General features: G+C 45.9%; 1 protein-coding gene and 2 non-coding genes across 4 annotated transcripts in view; 1 reads left to right on the top strand and 2 right to left on the bottom strand.

Moving 5' to 3' along the window:
* MPZL1 (myelin protein zero like 1) overlaps positions 1–6,079 on the bottom strand; it is a 61,367-nt gene extending 55,288 nt beyond the window's left edge. For both annotated transcript variants that reach the window (XM_029933075.1, XM_029933077.1), the window contains exon 1: positions 5,878–6,079. In XM_029933075.1, the coding sequence (XP_029788935.1) occupies positions 5,878–5,968 (91 nt within the window). In that variant the 5' untranslated portion in view covers positions 5,969–6,079. The remainder of the gene's footprint in view (positions 1–5,877) is intronic.
* Positions 6,080–16,512: 10,433 nt separating this feature from the next.
* On the top strand, positions 16,513–16,584 carry TRNAP-AGG. Its single transcript has one exon. It is a non-coding gene; the product is annotated as a tRNA-Pro (tRNA).
* Positions 16,585–17,236: 652 nt separating this feature from the next.
* TRNAP-CGG lies at positions 17,237–17,308 on the bottom strand. Its single transcript has one exon. It is a non-coding gene; the product is annotated as a tRNA-Pro (tRNA).
* Between the last annotated feature and the right edge of the window lie 693 nt (positions 17,309–18,001).

Below are 18,001 nucleotides of genomic sequence, written 5' to 3'. Positions count from 1 at the left end.
AAATCCCAAGGACTGTGGTCTAGACTCTAGGGCATTGCTGATGTCAAGCACTTGGCAAAATAAGATTGGAAAAGGAAAAAAGGAAATCACTCAAGATACATGAAGGTTTCATATCTTCTTGGCCGTAGGAACCAAGACCCAGAACCGTATGATACTTAAGACCTCAGGAGATGCTTCTAGTTTTTCTAATAATTAAAATCCCTTTGATGGGACCTAGAGCCCAAACTAATCTATGAAAACTCTGTCAGAGCAAATCCTTTATTCTCTCTTTCCAAATTACGCCAGTGGTCATAGAGAGCAAAATTAAAATCCTCACAAGGTTTAGGTATGCGTGAGATGCAGGTTTCACACAGAGAATTCAAATTCTCAGATAAAATTTTACAACTGAAATAAAAACACCAGACTTGGGGCCCCACAGAAGATTCTAATCATCCAGGAAAAATGTGATTGTGGAGTCACAGGACCCAGCCTCAGTGGGAATAAAAAGGAATGTAAGAAATATTTAACAGGTAGGCCAGCATGTTCTAGAGGGAGGGCATGCAGCAGTATTTCTGAAAAGCCACATAGATTGAGTCTTTGCCAATCAACTCATATTCTAAAAACTCAGGAGGAAAGATCAACCATCAATGAAATCCTACAGTGTGTCCTTTGTGCGTGTAAAAAATACCTATTTTGTAATACACATACGTGTTCTATGGTTTTATTAATGCTGCAGATTTTCATAACGGGTGAATCATATTCCCTTCAAAGTGGTGACTCTCACGAATGTCTCATCTGTCCTTTATTATTCATTACTGAAGCATACACATCCCGGGGACAATCCAGTGTCCCTGCTGGTTCCACAGTAACTCAAACAGCGCGGGCACTCAGGAGGTGTGCGTGTAATGCATCAAGACTTGGGGTGGTTGTTGGGAAGAGGCAAACTTCCGTTTCCCTTAGATCTCTCTTTCACTTAAGACTTGTCTTTATCTCTTCTTTTGGCAGCATCTGAACCTGGTTGCTATGCCAGAGGTAGGGGTAAAAACAAGTGGGAGAATTTTTTGTAAGACTGAGTTTTCTTTTATTATCCTGGCTGGTAAATAAGTAAAAGGCTGAGGGAATTAGTACTGAGATCGTGGCCTTTCAGCAGCAGAGGCAGTGTCTCAAGTCTAAATCTTGGCAGCAAGCATCAAATAATAGAAAATCGTATTGACAAAATACTTATAGGCTGCAACAAACATGATAAAATTAATATGTAATAACTAGTAATTCCAAAACCATGCTGTTTAAAGTAGTTGAAGAGGGCGCCTGGCTGATTGAGTCAGAAGAGCATGCGACTCTTAATCTCAGGATCAGGAGTTCAAGCCGCACACTGGGTGTGTGGAGATTACTTAAATAAATAAAACTTACGGGGCAGTTGGGTGGCTCAGTTGTTGAGTGTCTGATTCTTATTCGTAATTTTGGCCGAGGTCATAATCTCACATTTCACAGGTTTGAACCCCATGTCAGGCTCTAAGCTGATAGCACGGAGCCTGCCTGGGATTTTCCCTCTCCTTCTCTCTCTGCCCCTCCCTCATACGCTCTGTCTCGCTCAAAATAAACAAATAAACTTGTAAATACACAAATAAGTACAACTAAAAAAAAATACAAAAGTTGAAAAATGTTAATTTATTGCATACACTTCTGAATATGAAGTGGTACTTAAAGAGTGAAAATAACCAGATAATACATGAAATCACACTTGGGAAAAATATTCCTTTTTTTCAAGAAACATTTACTGGACACCCGCTATGTGCCAGGCCAAATCCTAACTACATATTACAAACTACTAACAAACTGCTATCAAGACACACATATTGCCTGACCGCCCTTTAACAAACATCAGCATCCATCACACCCGCTGTGCTAAGCACGAGGGCTAAGTATATAAACAAGACAAACACTATCTCTGGCCTGGATTCTCAGAGAGGAAAAAAGAAAAACCAGAGTTAGAAATTACAAAAAAGACATAAAGGATGAGGAAATAACAGGGATCTCCTCTGGATAGGGTGGTTAGAGAAAGGCCTCTCTGAAAAAAAGACGTTAAAAAAGAAATGTTTATTTATTTTTGAGAGAGAAAGCACACGTGTGTGCTGCGAGCAGGAGAGGGGCAGAGAGGGAGGGGCCCAGAGAATCCCAGCAGGCTCCGCGCTGTCAGCGCAGAGCCCAGCACAGGGCTTGAACTCGTGAACCATGACATCATGACCTGAGCTGAAATCAAAAGTCGGTAACTTAACCAACTGAACCACCCAGGTGCCCTTGAAAAAGTGACATTTATGCCCTCACTGATGCAAAGGAGATGGCTCTGGGCAGTTCTGGGAAAGCGTAGGCCAGGCAGCAGGAATGGCAAGTGCAAAGAGAAAAAGATGGCAGTGTGGCTTGAATATAGTGAGCAAGGGTGTGAGTGACACAAGGTGAAGTCAGAGTCAGAAACTAGATCACACAAAGCACTGCGGGCCATGGGGAGAAGTTGGTATGTTATTCAGAACTTGAGCGGAAGGCCATTAAGGAATTTAAACAAAAAAGTAAGACTATCTGATTACATTTTTCTAAAAATCATTCTTGCAGTTGGGTGAAGAATGCATTAAGAAGAGGCAAGAGGGGTGTCCGGGCGGCTCAGTCAGTTAAGTGTCCAACTTTGGCTCAGGTCATGATGTCACAGGTCATGGGGTCAAGCCCCGCATCCGGCTCTGTGCTGACAGCTCAGAGCCTGAGCCTGCTTCAGATTCTGTGTCTCCCTCTCTCTCTCTGCCCTTCGCCCACTCATGCTCTGTCTCTCAAAAATAAATAAACATTAAAAATTAAAAAAAAGAAGAAGAGGAGGCAAGATAAGGGTATGGGGAGACCAACTGGGTGATTCTCCCTAAAATTCTGCAAGTGGACTACTCACTGATAGAAAAAAAAAAAAGTGAGTGAATTCCAAATGCATTGAGCAGAGGGCAGAATGGGATGTGGGGCTGGATGAGGGACAGGGCAAATCCAAGGTGGATCCCAGGCTTCTGGGTTGAGCAATTGGATGAAAGCTGGCACCAGGAACTGAAATGGGCGGTATAAATCACCGAGCTCTATTCGCTGTGTGTTTGTTCCTAGGTAGGGGTGATCAAAGACATGACCACTCCCCAAAGCGGAGAACCCTCCTCTGACACTGGTAATCACCACTTCCCACTTAAACCTTCATTTGGCGTTGGCTTCCAAGACACCACATTCTTCCAGTTCTTCATTTACTCGTCAGACCTCCTTCTCAGGTTCCATCTAGCCCAGGGGTCTGTCCTCGGCTCTCTGCTATGTCCTTCCATACACTCTTTGATGGTGACCTCATCCAAACCACTCACAGCTTTTACTACCTTATGTGATGCCTCCCAAATCTGTATTTCCAACCAGAACTTTCCCCTCATCTCTCCAGCACCATCTATCCAACTGTCGTCTGCCCACTTCTAGGATGTCTCAGCAGCATCTAAAACTCAACATAACATACCCCAAAGAAACTTCATCTTCATCTTCCTCAAACGCTATTCCCTCATCCCACATTCTTGATCTGCGAGAAGCACCACCTGCCAAAAATAGGCTTAGCTTCCAAAGCTCCAAACCTTAGGATCACCTTACACTCCTCTTTCAAGCTGACAGCAAATCAATTTCAAGCCCTATTAAATTTACTCTAGAACTAGCTCAAGAGTATGTCCTCGCTTCATATCCCACTGCTTTAATTCATGCCCCCCTCTGGATTATTACAAGAGCCCTCGGTCTCCTCAGTCTCACACCACTCTGCCCCATCCTTCACATCTCCACAGAGAAAGAAATCCTTCACTAGCCTCCCACAGTCCTCAGGATAAAGATCCAGCCTTACAAATGGCTAACAAGGTCCTTTGTGAGTTAATGCGTCTGGCTAGCTCTCCTGCCTCGACTGCCCCCATCTCTTTCCCACGACACACTCCGACCTCCTACCACAGGGACCTTCCAACAAGTCCATTCAGGATTCTGTGTATATGGTTTCCTCGCCCAGTACCACTCAGCTTAAGCACCCCTTCCTCTGGTGGCCTGCAGTCCAGTCTGAGATGATGGCTCTACCTGGGGTCCCACAGCACACCATTATGGAAGGACTTCTATTACCTACCACAGGGTGTTTCTCACACTGAACCGGAAATTATGCGAAGGCAGGGACCATCCTCCTAGAATGCTTCTGGTGCCTGATACTTAGAAGGTGCTTAATAAATGTTTGCTTAGTAACTATGTTTCTGGATCAAATTCAGGAAGGTTTTGTATAATAATGAGCTGTTATGTACACTGTCCAGGAAGACGACTTGGCAAGAAGAAACATTCAATAGTTTTCTAAAATTAAGCTAACATTAGCTAGCTGCTGACACTCACACATCAGTGTTCACCTTTCATTACTGAAGAGCCAGGTGTATCCAAGGTATACGTAGCTATTACTTTGATGATCTTTTCATATTAATATCCATTAATATTCAGTTTTTCAGTTCCGCTTCCTTTTAGTACCTTGAGTCTAATTAAGATCACCCTTTTTCCTCAGTAGCAATGTTTGACCTCTTGTGCATAATTCTTCTGTCTGAAGCCCAAAAGACTTCTGACAAACCTGAGTTTTAGGCTATTTCCTACTTGTTTACTTAAAACACAAATGTTGTTACCATCACCAACAACTCCCACACACACACTTTTAACCTTCCCCCCCCCCCTCAGTACAGACATTTACAAGAAATGGACTGCCTTATGCATACAAAGTACATCTTCCTGGAGGGTAAGACTTCTACATCTATACTTCACCACGGCTGGAATCATTGGTTAAATGACAGTTTTCCTGGTTCCGAGGATTACATTAAGGACTCTTCCGTGAAAGAAATAACTCCATGAAAGAAATAACTGAGTAAGCTTGTATTCAGACACTGTGATGCAACTGACATTTTGAGAAACAAAAGAAACTAAAAAGTCTACGTGTTTCCCAGGGGTTGGCTCTCTTTATAACCATTACTTAACTAAGTTCTGAGGCAGCAAGTTCTCAGCTTTGAACAACAGCACAAAAAAGTCCTATGGCCAACATTTCAGATGTCCATAAAACAACTCATCCAATGCAATAAATCGAGCCTGAGGTTAACCTTAAGCTGACCCATGAAATTAAGCAAGAAAAAAAGGTCATTTAAGGAAAAAAAAAAAAAAAAAGGAAAAGGGCAAAACGGGGTTTTAATGTATTGTGTCTTGATAAACTGTGGTGACTCTGCCTGGAGTTATCAAAGCTTTGACCAAATTCTTTTAAGCCAGGTCATTCCAGGGGTGTTCCCAGTCTCTGCTTCCTAATGCGGAGGTAATCTAAATGTCCCCTCGGTGGGTGCTCTGCAAGCCACACAGGAGACCAAGACAACCCAGGACTCTTCCATCAAGAGCCTTAAAAAATGGATCGGTGAGCATCCGAAATGTAATTTACAAGATTAAACAAAACATTCGCTTAAAGCGGGGAAACAAACCAACAAAGGCCTTGCAAAAGAAAGCCTTACCAACCTTCTTGCCACCTCCTAAAGGTGGAGCGCGCCCAAACCCGGGCTCCTGAACGGGAATCCCGGGCGGGCCTCGAACGGCCCCGGGTCCCCAGGCGGGAAACACAGGAGACCTCGCCGGCCCGCGGCCCCGACAGCCCCCCAAGAAGGAGCAAAGTAGGGAGCTCCCTCCCTCCTCCCGCACAAGCAGGGATCGGGAGGAAGGGAGGCTCCGCGCGCCCCCGGCCCCGGAGCGCGCAGGCCGCGTCCCCTCCCCACCTCGGCGCCGTGCGCGCAGGGTCCGCGGCTGCCGCTAGGGAAGGGCGCTGACCCCGCAAGGCCCCCACAGCCCCGGCTCGGTCCAAGCGTCACTCACACAGCCCGAGCGTCGCCGCCAGCACCGACCACAGCCAGCGCCTGCGGGCTGCGACTGCAAGCACTGCCTCGGCCCCGGTGGGCGCTGCCATCGTCCTGCCTCCGCCGCCGCCCTGGGCTCTAGTCCCCGCTGCGCTCAGCTCGGCTCGCTGCAGGGACTCCAGCCTCGTCGCCGCCCGCGCCCGCTGCCACCTACACGCCACGCTCCCCGCTCCCGGCCCCACGCCGGCCCCTGGGGTCCGTTCATTGGCCGGCCCCGCGTCCCCGCGAGGACGCGATTGGAGGACACTGACTGCCCATCACGCCCTCTGCTCCGGAGGGCCCGCCCTCCCCCCCGGTCCCACCCAGGCTCCCACCCAGGCTCCTGCTCCAGGCGCCGGAGGCCCGGGTCTCCGGCGGCGCTAGGCTCCCGCCTGGCCCTCCGCCTACCCGGGTGTCCGCCAGTGTCCCTTCCTCCGACCGCCTGCCGCCGTCTCTGGTGCCTCTCCGCTGGTCCAGTCCAGCAGATCTCTGCACAGTGTCTCCTAGCCGCGGGTCCTCCCCTCTGGGTCAGCCCTTCTGGGTTTCTCTGAGCCTCACCTAAAGGAAAAGCAGCAGTTCATTTACAAAGAAAATAAAATGAAGGGGACGACGGGATGATTCAGTCGTCCACATGGAGCACACCTCCCGCCTTGCCCCTTGCGAGGCCTGTCTTTTGCCTAGACTAGGTAATTTATGTGTCACAATTTGAGAAATCTGCTAGCTTTAAAAGTCTCCATCTTGTCCGGATCTCCTCTCAGGAGTACTCCTTTTGGCTTAAAAAAGGGTGGAAACTGGGAACTCTTTGAACGAATGAATGTGCTTTTTGTTTGTTTTCCTGTTGTACACAAGATGTATCAATGAAAAAGGGCATGGGGAAGTTTCTGACTCGGAAGTACCTTAGTAGACTCTGCTCAACTTGGTTACCTTGGCCCAGAACAGTGTCTGCCACTCACTGGATGCCCAAAAAATACTGAACAAAGTGTTTGGAGGGGTCCAAATGAGAATACCCAAGAGGGAACAGGAGCATGAAAATTTGAGAGTAAATGAAGAAAAGAATCTTGGGGGGGAGGGGTTTCAATAGAGTGAAGGAAGGAACAAAACATAGACAATTAGGACAAGAGTGGGGAAGAGCCTTATGGAAAAAAACCAAAAAATACAACCTCTCATTTCAGGGTTTTGTCTAAAGTCAACCTTATAAACGTCCATCCTGATATTTTTGGTCTTTTAGCCCTACCCACCTTGTAAGCAAACTCATAATAATTAGCATGCCTGAGAGAAGACTAAAAAAGCTTAACAACGCTTTTAACAAAGCAAAAGCCCTATTTTTCTCAAGAAGCAAGATCCTAATGAAGTGTGCCTGGAATGTCCTCAGTTGTATAGAATACAGATGCATCCAGTGAGTAATACTACGTGCTGTAGAACACCTAGGCTTTACTCGCAAGAAGTGCATAGTCCACCAGCGCAGAAAAACAGGAAGTAGATTTTTAAAAAATCTTTTTTACTTATTTTTCAGAGAGAAAGAGACAGAGTATGAGCAGGGGAGGGATAGAGAGGGAGGGAGACACAGAACCTGTGAACCGTGAGATCATGACCCATGCCAAAGTAAGACATTTAACCAACTGAGCCACTCAGGCACTCTGGTACTAGATTTTTTCTTCTTTTTTTTTTTCATTTTTTAAATGTTTTTTAAAATTCATTTTTGAGAGAGAGACAGCATGAGTGAGGGACAGGCACAGAGAGAGAGGGAGACACAGGATCTGAAGACAGGTTCCAGGCTCAGAGCTAGTTGTCAGCACAGATCCTGATGCAGGGCTCAAACCCACCAACCGTGAGATCATGACCTGAGCCCAGGTCGGACACTCTACCAGGCTGAGCCACCCAGGCACCCCTGGTACTAGAGTTTTTTAAATGCTTGAAGAGGGACTCCTGGGTTCGTGGGTTCAAGACCCGCGTCAGGCTCTATGCTGCCAGCTAGCTCAGAGCTCAGAGCCTGGAGTCTGCTTTGGATTCTGTGTCTCCCTCTCTCTCTGACCTCCCCTGCTCGCGCTGTCTCTGTCTCTCAAAAATAAAAATTAAAATTCAAAAAAAATAAATGCTTGAAGAGAAGGGCAAAAAAAGGAGAAACCCAAGGCCAACAGGGGCAGTGGTTCTCAAAGACACATGTAATGTTATAAGTTTCTCTGACTGTAATGTACCTTAACACACATACCTTCCCCTTCTGAGAACCACTGGCCCAAGAGATATGTGGGAAAAATAGAAGCACAGAGGATGTAGCATTTGAGATGGACTTTAAAGGATGAATATAACAGGAAAGCAGTACCAGCTCCAAGAAATAGTGGGTTAATCCTGTGTGGTTTAGAACTTCAGAGGAGTGAGGGAAAGATAATGCTGGAATGGAAAGAGTATGCTCTGGTCATCTTTTGAAGAGCCCTGGGTTGCTTGGGCAGTGGTGAGAAGTAAAAGGGGAGTGACAAGTTCAAGTCTGTGTTTTAAGAGGGTGACCATTGTAGCAGACAAGAGAAGAGGGAAGAGAGATGGAGGGCAATACAAGGCATGGAGAAACATTTCAGCGAGACAGTGACAGGACTAGGGATCAATTGGATGGGAAGTCTAATCAATAGAAAAGAATCCAGATGACAGATGTGACCTCTAGTTTTTGGCCTGAGTAGAGAATGGTATTACTGGGCAATCAAAACTAAGAGCCAAAGAAGAGGAGCTACTGGGTAGCTCAGTTGGTTAAGTGACTGACTCTTGGTTTTGGATTGGGTCATGATCTCATGGTTTGTAAGTTTGAGCCCCACATCCCTGCTTGGGATTCTTTCTCTGCCCCTCCCCTGCTTGCATGCTCTGTCTCTGTCTCTCTGTCTCTCTCAAAATAGGTAAATGAACTTCATCTATCTATCTATCTATCTATCTATCTTTCTTTCTTTCTTTCTTTCTTTCTTTCTTTCTTTCTCTCTCTCTCTCTCTCTCTCTCTCTCTCTCTCTCTCTCTCTCTCTCAAATAGCAATCCCTATCAAAATAACATGCACATTCTTCACAGAGCTAGAACAAACAATCCTAAAATTTGTCTGGAACCACAAAAAACCCTGAATAGCCAAAGAATTCTTGAAAAAGAAAATCAAAGCTGGAGGGATCACAATCCTGGACTTCAAGATGGGTTACAAAGCTATAATTCTCAAGACAGTATGGTACTGGCACAAAAATAGACACATAGACCAATGGAATTGAATAGAAAACCCAGAATTGGGCCCACAAATATATGGCCAACTAATCTTTGACAAAGCAGGAAAGAGCATCCAATAGAAGAAAGACAGTCTCTTTAGCAAATGGTGCTGGGAGAACTGGACAGCAACATGCAGAAGAATGAAACTAGACCACTTTCTTACACCATATACAAAAATAAACTCAAAATGGATGAAAGACCTAAATGTGAGACAGGAAACCATCAAAACCCTAGAGTAAAAAGCAATCAACAACCTCTTTGGCCTCAGCCGCAGAATTTCTTACTCAACACGTCTCCAAAGGCAAGGGAATCAAAAGCAAAAATGAACTATTTGGACCTCATCAAGATAAAAAGCTTCTGCACGGCAAAGGAAACAATCAACAAAACTAAAAGGCAACCAATGGAATGGGAAAGGATATTTGCAAATGGTGTATCAGATATCATTGGCTAGTATCCAAAATCTATAAAGAATTTACCAAACTCAACACCCCAAAAACAAGTAATTCAGTGAATAAGTGGGCAGAAGACATGAATAGACATTTTCCCAAAGAAGACATCCAGATGGCCAGCAGGCACATGAAAAGATGCTCAATGTCACTCATCAACAGGGACATACAAATCAAAGCCACACTGAGATACCACCTTATGCTGGTCAGAGTGGCTAAAATGAACAAATCAGGAAACTACAGATGCTGGAGAGGGTGTGGAGAAATGGGAACCCTCTTGCATTGTTGGTGGGAATGCAAAGTGGTGCAGCTGCTCTGGAAAACAGTGTGGAAGTTCCTCACAAAATGAAAAATAGAGCTATCCTATGACCTAGAAATAGCACTAGTAGGAAGTTACTCAAAGGATACAGGAGTGCTGATTCATAGGGACCCATGCACCCCAATGTTTATAGCAGAACTTTCAACAATAGCAAAATTATGGAAAGAGACTTTAGTCATTGAAGAACATTTATATTCTTCAACTGATGAATGGATAAAGAAGATGTGGTTTATATATACAAGGGAAAACTACTTGGCAATGAGAAAGAATGAAATCGTGCCATTTACAGCAATGTGGATGGAACCGGAAGGTATTATGCTGAGTGAAATAAGTCAGTCAGAGAAGGACAGATATCATATGTTTTCACACATATGTGGGTCTTGAGAAACTGAACAGAAGACCATGGGGAAGGAGGAGGAGGGAAAACAGATACAAATAGGGAGGGAGGCAAACCACAAAAGACTATTAAATACAGAGAATAAACTAAGGGTGGATGGGGCATGGGAAAGAGACGAAAATGGGTGATGGACACTGAGGAGGGCACTTGTTGGGATGAGCACTGGGTGTTGTATGTAAGCCAATTTGACAATAAATTATATTCATTAAATAAATAAACTCATTAGTAAAAACAAAAACAAACAAAAAAACCTCTCTGACCTCAGCCACAGCAATTTCTTACTCAACACATCTCTGGAGGCAAGGGAAACAAAAAAATGAACTATTGGGACCTCATTAAAATAAAAAGCTTCTGCACAGTGAAGGAAACAATCACCAAAACTAAAAGGCAACTGACAGAATGGAAGAAGATATTTGCAAATGACATATCAGATAGAGGGATAGTGTGGTGTCGAATGGCCAAGTGGTCTGAGGTGCCAGACCCAAGCTTCCTCTTCCCACAGATAAAGGGCTAGTATCCAAAATCTATAAAGAACTTATCAAACTCAACATTCACAAAACAAATAATCCAGTGATGAAAAGGGCAAAAAACATAAACAGACACTTCTCCAAAGAAGACATCCAGATGGCTGACAGACACATGAAAAAAATGCTTAACATCATCAGAGAAATACAAATCAAAACCACAATGAGATACCACTGCACACATGTCAGAATGGCTCACATTAACAATTCAGGCAACAACAGATGTTGGCAAGGATGCGGAGAAAGAGAATCTCTTTTGCATTGCTGGTGCAAATGCAAACTGGTGCAGCCCCTCTGGAAAACAGTCCATTTTTGAGGTTCCTCAAAAAATTAAAAATAGAACTACTTTATTTTTTTTTAAATATTATTTAAAAATACCCTACCAGGGGCTCCTGGGTGGCTCAGTCGGTTGGGTGTCTGACTTTGGCTCAGGTCATGACCTCATAGTTTGTGGGTTAGAGCCCCACGTTGGGCTCTGTGCTGACAGCTAGCTCGGAGCCTGGAGCCTGCTTCGGATTCTGTGTCTCCCTGTCTCCCTGCCCCTCCCCCATTCCTGCTCTCCCTATCTCTCTGCCTTTCCCCCATTCATGCTCTGTTTCTCTGTCTCAATAATAAATAAACATAAAAAAAACCCTACCCTACCCCAGCAATTGCACTACTAGGTATTTAACCAAGGGCCACAGCTGTGCTGTTTCAAAAGAGCACATGCACTCCAATGTTTAGAGCAGTGCTATCAACAGTAGCCGAAGTATGGAAAGAGCCCTAATGTCCATTGACGGATGAATGGATAGAGAAGATGTGGTATTCGTATACAATGGAGTATTACTCAGCAATCAAAAAGAATGAAATCTTGTTATTTGCAACTACGTGGATGGAACAGGAGGGGATTATGCTAAACAAAATTAGAGAAAGACCTATCATATGACTTCACTCATATGAGGAATTTAAGATACAAAGCAGATGAACATAAGGAAAGGGAAGCAAAAATAATATAACAGGAAGGAGGACAAAACAGAGAAGACTCTTAAATATAGTGAACAAACAGAGGGCTGCCGAAGGGGTTGTGGGAGGGGGGATGGGCTAAATGGGTGAGGGGCATTAAGGAATCTGTTCCTAACTTGGATGTAAATTTAAAAATAAATTAATTTGAAAATATGTATATATATATATGTATATGCATATATATATACGTGTGTGTGTGTGTGTGTGTGTGTGTGTGTGTCTATATAGATATAATGCTGAGGAAGAGAAGCTGGTCTGTGAGGACGGCTAACGAGCTGGGCCTTGGACGTGAACGTTGCTGACAACACACCACGGGCAAGCAGAAGGCAATGAGCTATGGAGGCCTGCAGCCCAGAGAAGCCACAGAGAGGCCACCTGGAGCCTGAGAGCCCGCTCCGGTGTTGAGATGTTCTACGGCACACAGGGCCCAGGCCAAGAGAATGTCCTCCTCTTCACGTGTGTGATGTAAAGGAAAAACGACCTCTGACACATCACCTTCTTGGAAGAGTCAGAGGGTTTGTCTGTCTGAGCACTGGCTGCCGGGACTCCTGGACGACACCCGGATTTGGCCACTCCCGGGCTGAGCACAGCAGGCCCCCCTTCTTCCCTAGCTCCAAGACCCAGGCAGCTTCTCCCTGGCACCGCACCCCTTGGCATTCTCTCCGGTCCCCTATAGCGTGGGTGTGACCTCCACAGGTAGGAAACCCAGGCGGGAGGGAACAAATAAGAACAACTTGACCGTGACGTGTTTTGCAGGGGGCTGGCCTCTGCTGTGCTTTCCCTCCGTGTACCCTGCAAGAGTTCAGATATTTCCAGAACTTCCACAACCACCTGAAAGCGGACAGAATGAATTTCCCATGAACACCCTTTCCAGGGCCTTTCATTGGCTCTTTATTGCCCTTAGCACGAAGTCCAAACACCTTGGCCGGCATGCACATCCCTGCAGACGGCGTTTGTGAGCCCGTGCCCCGGGCCCTCCAGCCCGCACTCCAGCCGGGCCCTCCAAAGCCGCCTGCAGGTCTACCCCTGACTCTTCACGCCCTTCTCGCTGCTTCCTCAGGCTTCAGGCCTCCCTCTGCCCCTTGACGGTCAACACATTATCTTCTCATCTTTCAGAACAGAAGTGGAGGGCGAGTTCCTCTAGACAGGTTTCCTGCAGTCTCTAACATCTCCCTGCACTGCCCTGTGTACACTTGACCACTGCCGTTCAGCACAGCTCGGTCCTCATTCTGATCTCCAACACATCGTCTTTAGGTTTAGAAGAGGACTTATCTCTCAAGGTCTTTGCGAACACAAATGGGAGTAATGGATTGGGCAGTACGTTCTCAGTAAATGTTACTAGTATCATATCAGCACTTGTTTGCTATTGTCTACTTACTTGTTTGTGTCCCATATGAAATGGTCCCCCTCTAGGGACATGAGGGACTTACCATACAGTTCTCTGTTTTCCCAGAGGGCCTTCAGACAGAACCTGGCACACAGGAAGGTTCGTCTCCTATTACTCACACTTGCCTCCTCTCCTCTCAGCAACACTGTCCTCATTGCTGTTTCTGGAACATTTCAGGAAAAACCCATGTCTCAGGGTGTTTGCACCAGCTATCCCCTCTACCCCGCTGGTGCTTCCAGATACGCATCTGATTTACACCTTCCTGCCCTTCCAGCCTTTCTTCTCCTATTATCTTCTCAAAGAGGCCTGTGCCTACGACCCATTCAAATAGGAAACCCTCCCCATACAATTTAGCTTTGCACTGTATTTGTTGGATGAAGAGATGGATGAATGCTTATTAAATTAACCTAGCAAACTTACAAAGAAAAAACCATCATGCAAGCTTGTTTGAGCCATAGTCCTTACACTGTGGTTTCTGACCCTGCTATAGAAAGTAAACGGGAAAACAAACAAAAAACCCTTGGATTCCAATCATTATTGGTTATCTCAGGATCCTCACTCCACAAACCTCCCTCTCTTCCCATACCTCTTTCTTCCTCCTAGAAACTTTCCTTCACAAGCTTAAGCAGTCCGGGCAATGCAGTCGGAATCAACTGAGGACTTCCAATCAAGTCAGAAAGATCCTTTTAGGGGAGCCTGGGTGGCTCAGTTGGTTGAGCGGCCGACTTTGGCTCAGGTCATGATCTCACGGTTCGTGGCTTTGAGCCCCGTGTCAGGCTCTGTGCTGACAGCTCAGAGCCTGGAGCCTGTCTTCGGATTCTGTGTCTCCCTCTCTCTCTGACCCTCCCCTGCTCACTCTCTCTCTCTCTCTCTCTCTTCCTCAAAAATAAAAAACATTTAAAAAAAGATCCTTTTAATGGATGGCTCCCTCTGACAAGAAAGGACTCCACGGGGGAGGACTTTCCCCACAGAATCAATAAGAAGAAAGAGTCCTGTGCAGAGGCTTTCTGATAATAGTTATGTACACAGGCCCATTGGCTCACAGACTTCCTTTTCCATGTAGTGCACAAAAAACACAGTAGTGGGGTGCCAGGGTGGCACAGTCGGTTAAGTGTCTGACTCTTGATTTGGGCTCAGGTCATGAGTTCGAGCCCCGCATCAGGGTCAGTGCTGCTGGTGTGGAGCCTGCTTGGGATTCTCTCCCTTTCTCTGTTCCTCCCCTGCTCTCTCAATAAATAAATAAACTTTAAAAAAAAAAGAAAGAAAGAAAAGGGGCACGCAGGAGCATCTAGTTTTAGCAAATATGTAAAAACAGAATTTTCTAGATCTGGAATCGATGGGAGAAATTAGGAAGAGGGTGACAGGCACCAAAATTTCAAACAGCTATTTGTGATTGTGGCAGAATCCTCCCCCACCTCCCGTATTCTCACTGGCATTCTTTCCCTCCTTGTCTTTTAAGATCTGTTGCTACAGGAATTGGAACACTGTGATCTGTGGCTCGCGATAGCAAGAGGTTCCTGGAACAGTGAGAACTGGACTATTCATGGATAGATAGAGTCAAAGATGAATCCCAGGCCGCCATGAGAAAGATTTGCCTGAAGCTAAATCGATTTCATCAATATTTCTATTGCCAGAATGGCTTAATTCAGGAGGAAGGTGGCATTTTTGCTAGAAAATATTGAAAATTTGAAAATTAGTGTTCTAATGTCTCCATGTTTCTGGGCACCAAGTTGGGGTAACAAGAATAATGGGGGTCCTTAGAGAGAAGTTGTCAGGCTCTTCATTCACTGTGACGGGAATAAAAGATCCTCTGTCCCCCTGTACACTGCAACCTGTGTGCCCCACTTCCGCTTCACGGAACCGACACGGGAAAAACATCCCTTGCCGAAGGTCACTGGTCACAGGCATTCCTTCACCAGGATACAGATATTTCTCACTGTGGGTTTGTCAATTGATATTCTGAGTTTTGTTACTGTGGGTATTCCTGCATTGTTGTGAGAGGCAAGTGAGGTACCCTAATGGAAACTGAAGAGTAAAAGACAAACTTTCTCAATCACTGGATCGAAGTACAAGTTAGAAAAAATCCCTGAAGATAATAATAACTATAGTAAATTCAAGTGGGAAAGGAGAGCACTTACATTTACATTTAAGTGTTAAGTTTCCAGGGCACATTTTTTTTCCAGTTTCATTTTGATGAATAAAGTGAGCTGGCATCTAGAGCTAATTAACATTTTGAAGGGTATTCTTATTCTCCTTGTCTTGAGCCCTAAGAACTCTAGGCTCAAGTTAGGACAGTTTCAAATAAAACAAAGAAGGGCAAGGAATGTTAGAGCTCCAAAACTATAATTTGCCAGCATCAAACCATTGGAAGAAAGTTGACAATTCAGTCTGGTACATAGTACTTCTACTGTTTGTTGAATGAATGAGAAATCCAATGAATGAACACACTGATATGAAATAAAATAAATGAAGAGGTCTATTTAGGATAGCCACTCTTCTGTTTGTGGTTGCCCATCTGGTTAGCTCTTTATTAAAGAGACAGTTTACGAAGATTTGTAGTGTTAAGGAAATTGAAACTAATTGCAGTCATCCATCAATTACTTATTGAGCACAAGCTTTGTTAATGTAAGCTTAAATAATAAGTATTTAAAAATTTAAAATATAGTAAACAAGCCATGCCATACAGATATCGGGACAATTGGACACCAATTATAATGAATTCTACAATTGGTTGCCAGTTATACAGATTTCAGTGTTGGTGTTGGTGTCTTGTCCTCCAATAAATCAGGATTAGAGGAGACAGGACTGCATATGTTAAAGGATCTCTCAGGGAAGGTTAGAGCTTGAGGTTTATTCAAAAGGAAAGAGATTTTCCAGCTGAAGAGAACAGTTTGAGTAAAAACACACAGATGCGAATTCCCAAGGCTTGGAAAGGTGGCATTTTGAACACAAGGATAAAAAGTAGTCCAGAAACCAACAATTTTACTATTATTGGAAAGTGTAAGGTCCAGAACACAGTATGGGAAAGTGTCTGGAGTTTTCTTGCCGCAGGGACGTTGCAACAGACACACTGTGATCTATTAGCGATGAATATAAACAGAATTATGGTTTTCTAAATAAGACGTAAATATTACACCGGTAATGAGATAGTTTTTCCTTCTGTGTCAGATTCTTAGAGGTAAAAAGTTAAACAAGAAAATAGAAAACTATAAAACACGAAATCACAAGAACGCTATAAACAATATACAAATATCCACTTGGGGGCGCCAAAATAAGTATCTTCCTTTAGTACGGCAAGCCACATTACTCGCGTTGGCTCGTTGGTCTAGGGGTATGATTCTCGCTTAGGGTGCGAGAGGTCCCGGGTTCAAATCCCGGACGAGCCCTCTTTTTTTTCTTCCGTGATGAATTAAAAGTTTCTGAATTTTAGAATAGAGCATACACGTAATAAGTATATGTTGTTGCAAACACAAAATTGAGGGTTTTTTTTTTTAACGCTACACCTAATACCATTAAAAGACAACGTGAAAACGTAAAAAGTTTGAGGATATTGTAACACTTTGGAAACGCTGTCCCTACCCCTGCCAGTTACAGAGTCGCGTGCGTGTGCAAAGGACGCAGAATTCCGTTCTCGGTTGCCCGCTGGTATGGTTTAAACACGCCACTCCCGGGTGCTGGGCGTCGGCAGGCAGAAGGCGCACAGGTTCCCGCGAACCCGCTAGTCCTCCGCGTCCTGCCCACGTATGGAGGTGTTTGGGGAGTGCTGGGGGCGGGGGCAGGACTGTGCACGAGGCCTCTCTCTTTTCCCAGCACATAAGCTGTAAGGAAGGGTACCGCGGTTCTCCCCCTTGCTCTCTGACGCACCGTGGCCATTTGGTATAAATTGATCTCATTCGATTTCTTGCTTCGCAAAATTGGGGGAATCAACATTCGAGTTCAAGGGACCAGAGTACTCTGTTTCATATAAGTCTCTAAATGGGTTATGTGAGTTAGAAAAAAAGACGTTAAACTGTGAAGTGCGGAAAGAAAGAAAAGCCTGGGCTCGTCCGGGATTTGAACCCGGGACCTCTCGCACCCGAAGCGAGAATCATACCCCTAGACCAACGAGCCACTCTCGGCAGATTCGTTCCCAGTGTCTCCCTTCAGTCTCACCCCACCTCTCGCCGCCTTTCCCACCGACCCAACCTGCGACCCTTCTTCCACCGCCTGGACCATGCACCCCGCTGCGGCGCGCCCCGGAGCCTCTTTCGCCTCAACGAGACTACCCAGCGCCCGGTCTACCCTGCACACGGCGGTGGCGACGGGGCGCGGGAGTCGCGGCTGGGAGGGTGCGGGGCACCATGGGGTGCCCGCCGCTCAGAGTCTCGCCACCACCAGTGCTCGCTGGGCGCGAGGGTCCCCGTCGCGCTTGCCTCAGCTCCCCCGTTCGTGCCCTCGGACGGCAGCCAGCTACTGAGAGCAGGCGGGCGGAGTGGGCGCGGGAGAAACCCCGGCGGAGTGTTAGGAGCTAACTTTCCCTGTGCTGTTTATGGGATCTTGTAGGTACGGAGCTCGCTGATATTCGCGACGTCCTGCCCCAAGGCACTACGGGCCTCCCTTTGCAGAGTGAACGCAGGCCCCACACGACAGATAGTTCACTTGGCGACGTGGGGTAGGAAGGCCTGGGAAGGGGCGGCGAGTGGGGCTGGGGCGAGAGGCGCCCCGGCAGCTGCTGGAGCCGGGAGGACCTCCCGCTCGGGCGCCCCCTGCTGCCGATGGACTAGGCCTTGTCTCCTCCCGCCCCACCCCCAGCGCCCCGCCCCC

This window comes from Suricata suricatta, chromosome 3 (assembly GCF_006229205.1).
Source record: "Suricata suricatta isolate VVHF042 chromosome 3, meerkat_22Aug2017_6uvM2_HiC, whole genome shotgun sequence".
Classification (NCBI taxonomy): Eukaryota; Metazoa; Chordata; class Mammalia; order Carnivora; family Herpestidae; genus Suricata; species Suricata suricatta.
Note: the sequence above shows the minus strand (reverse complement) of the source record. Positions and strands in the feature narration are given on the sequence as shown.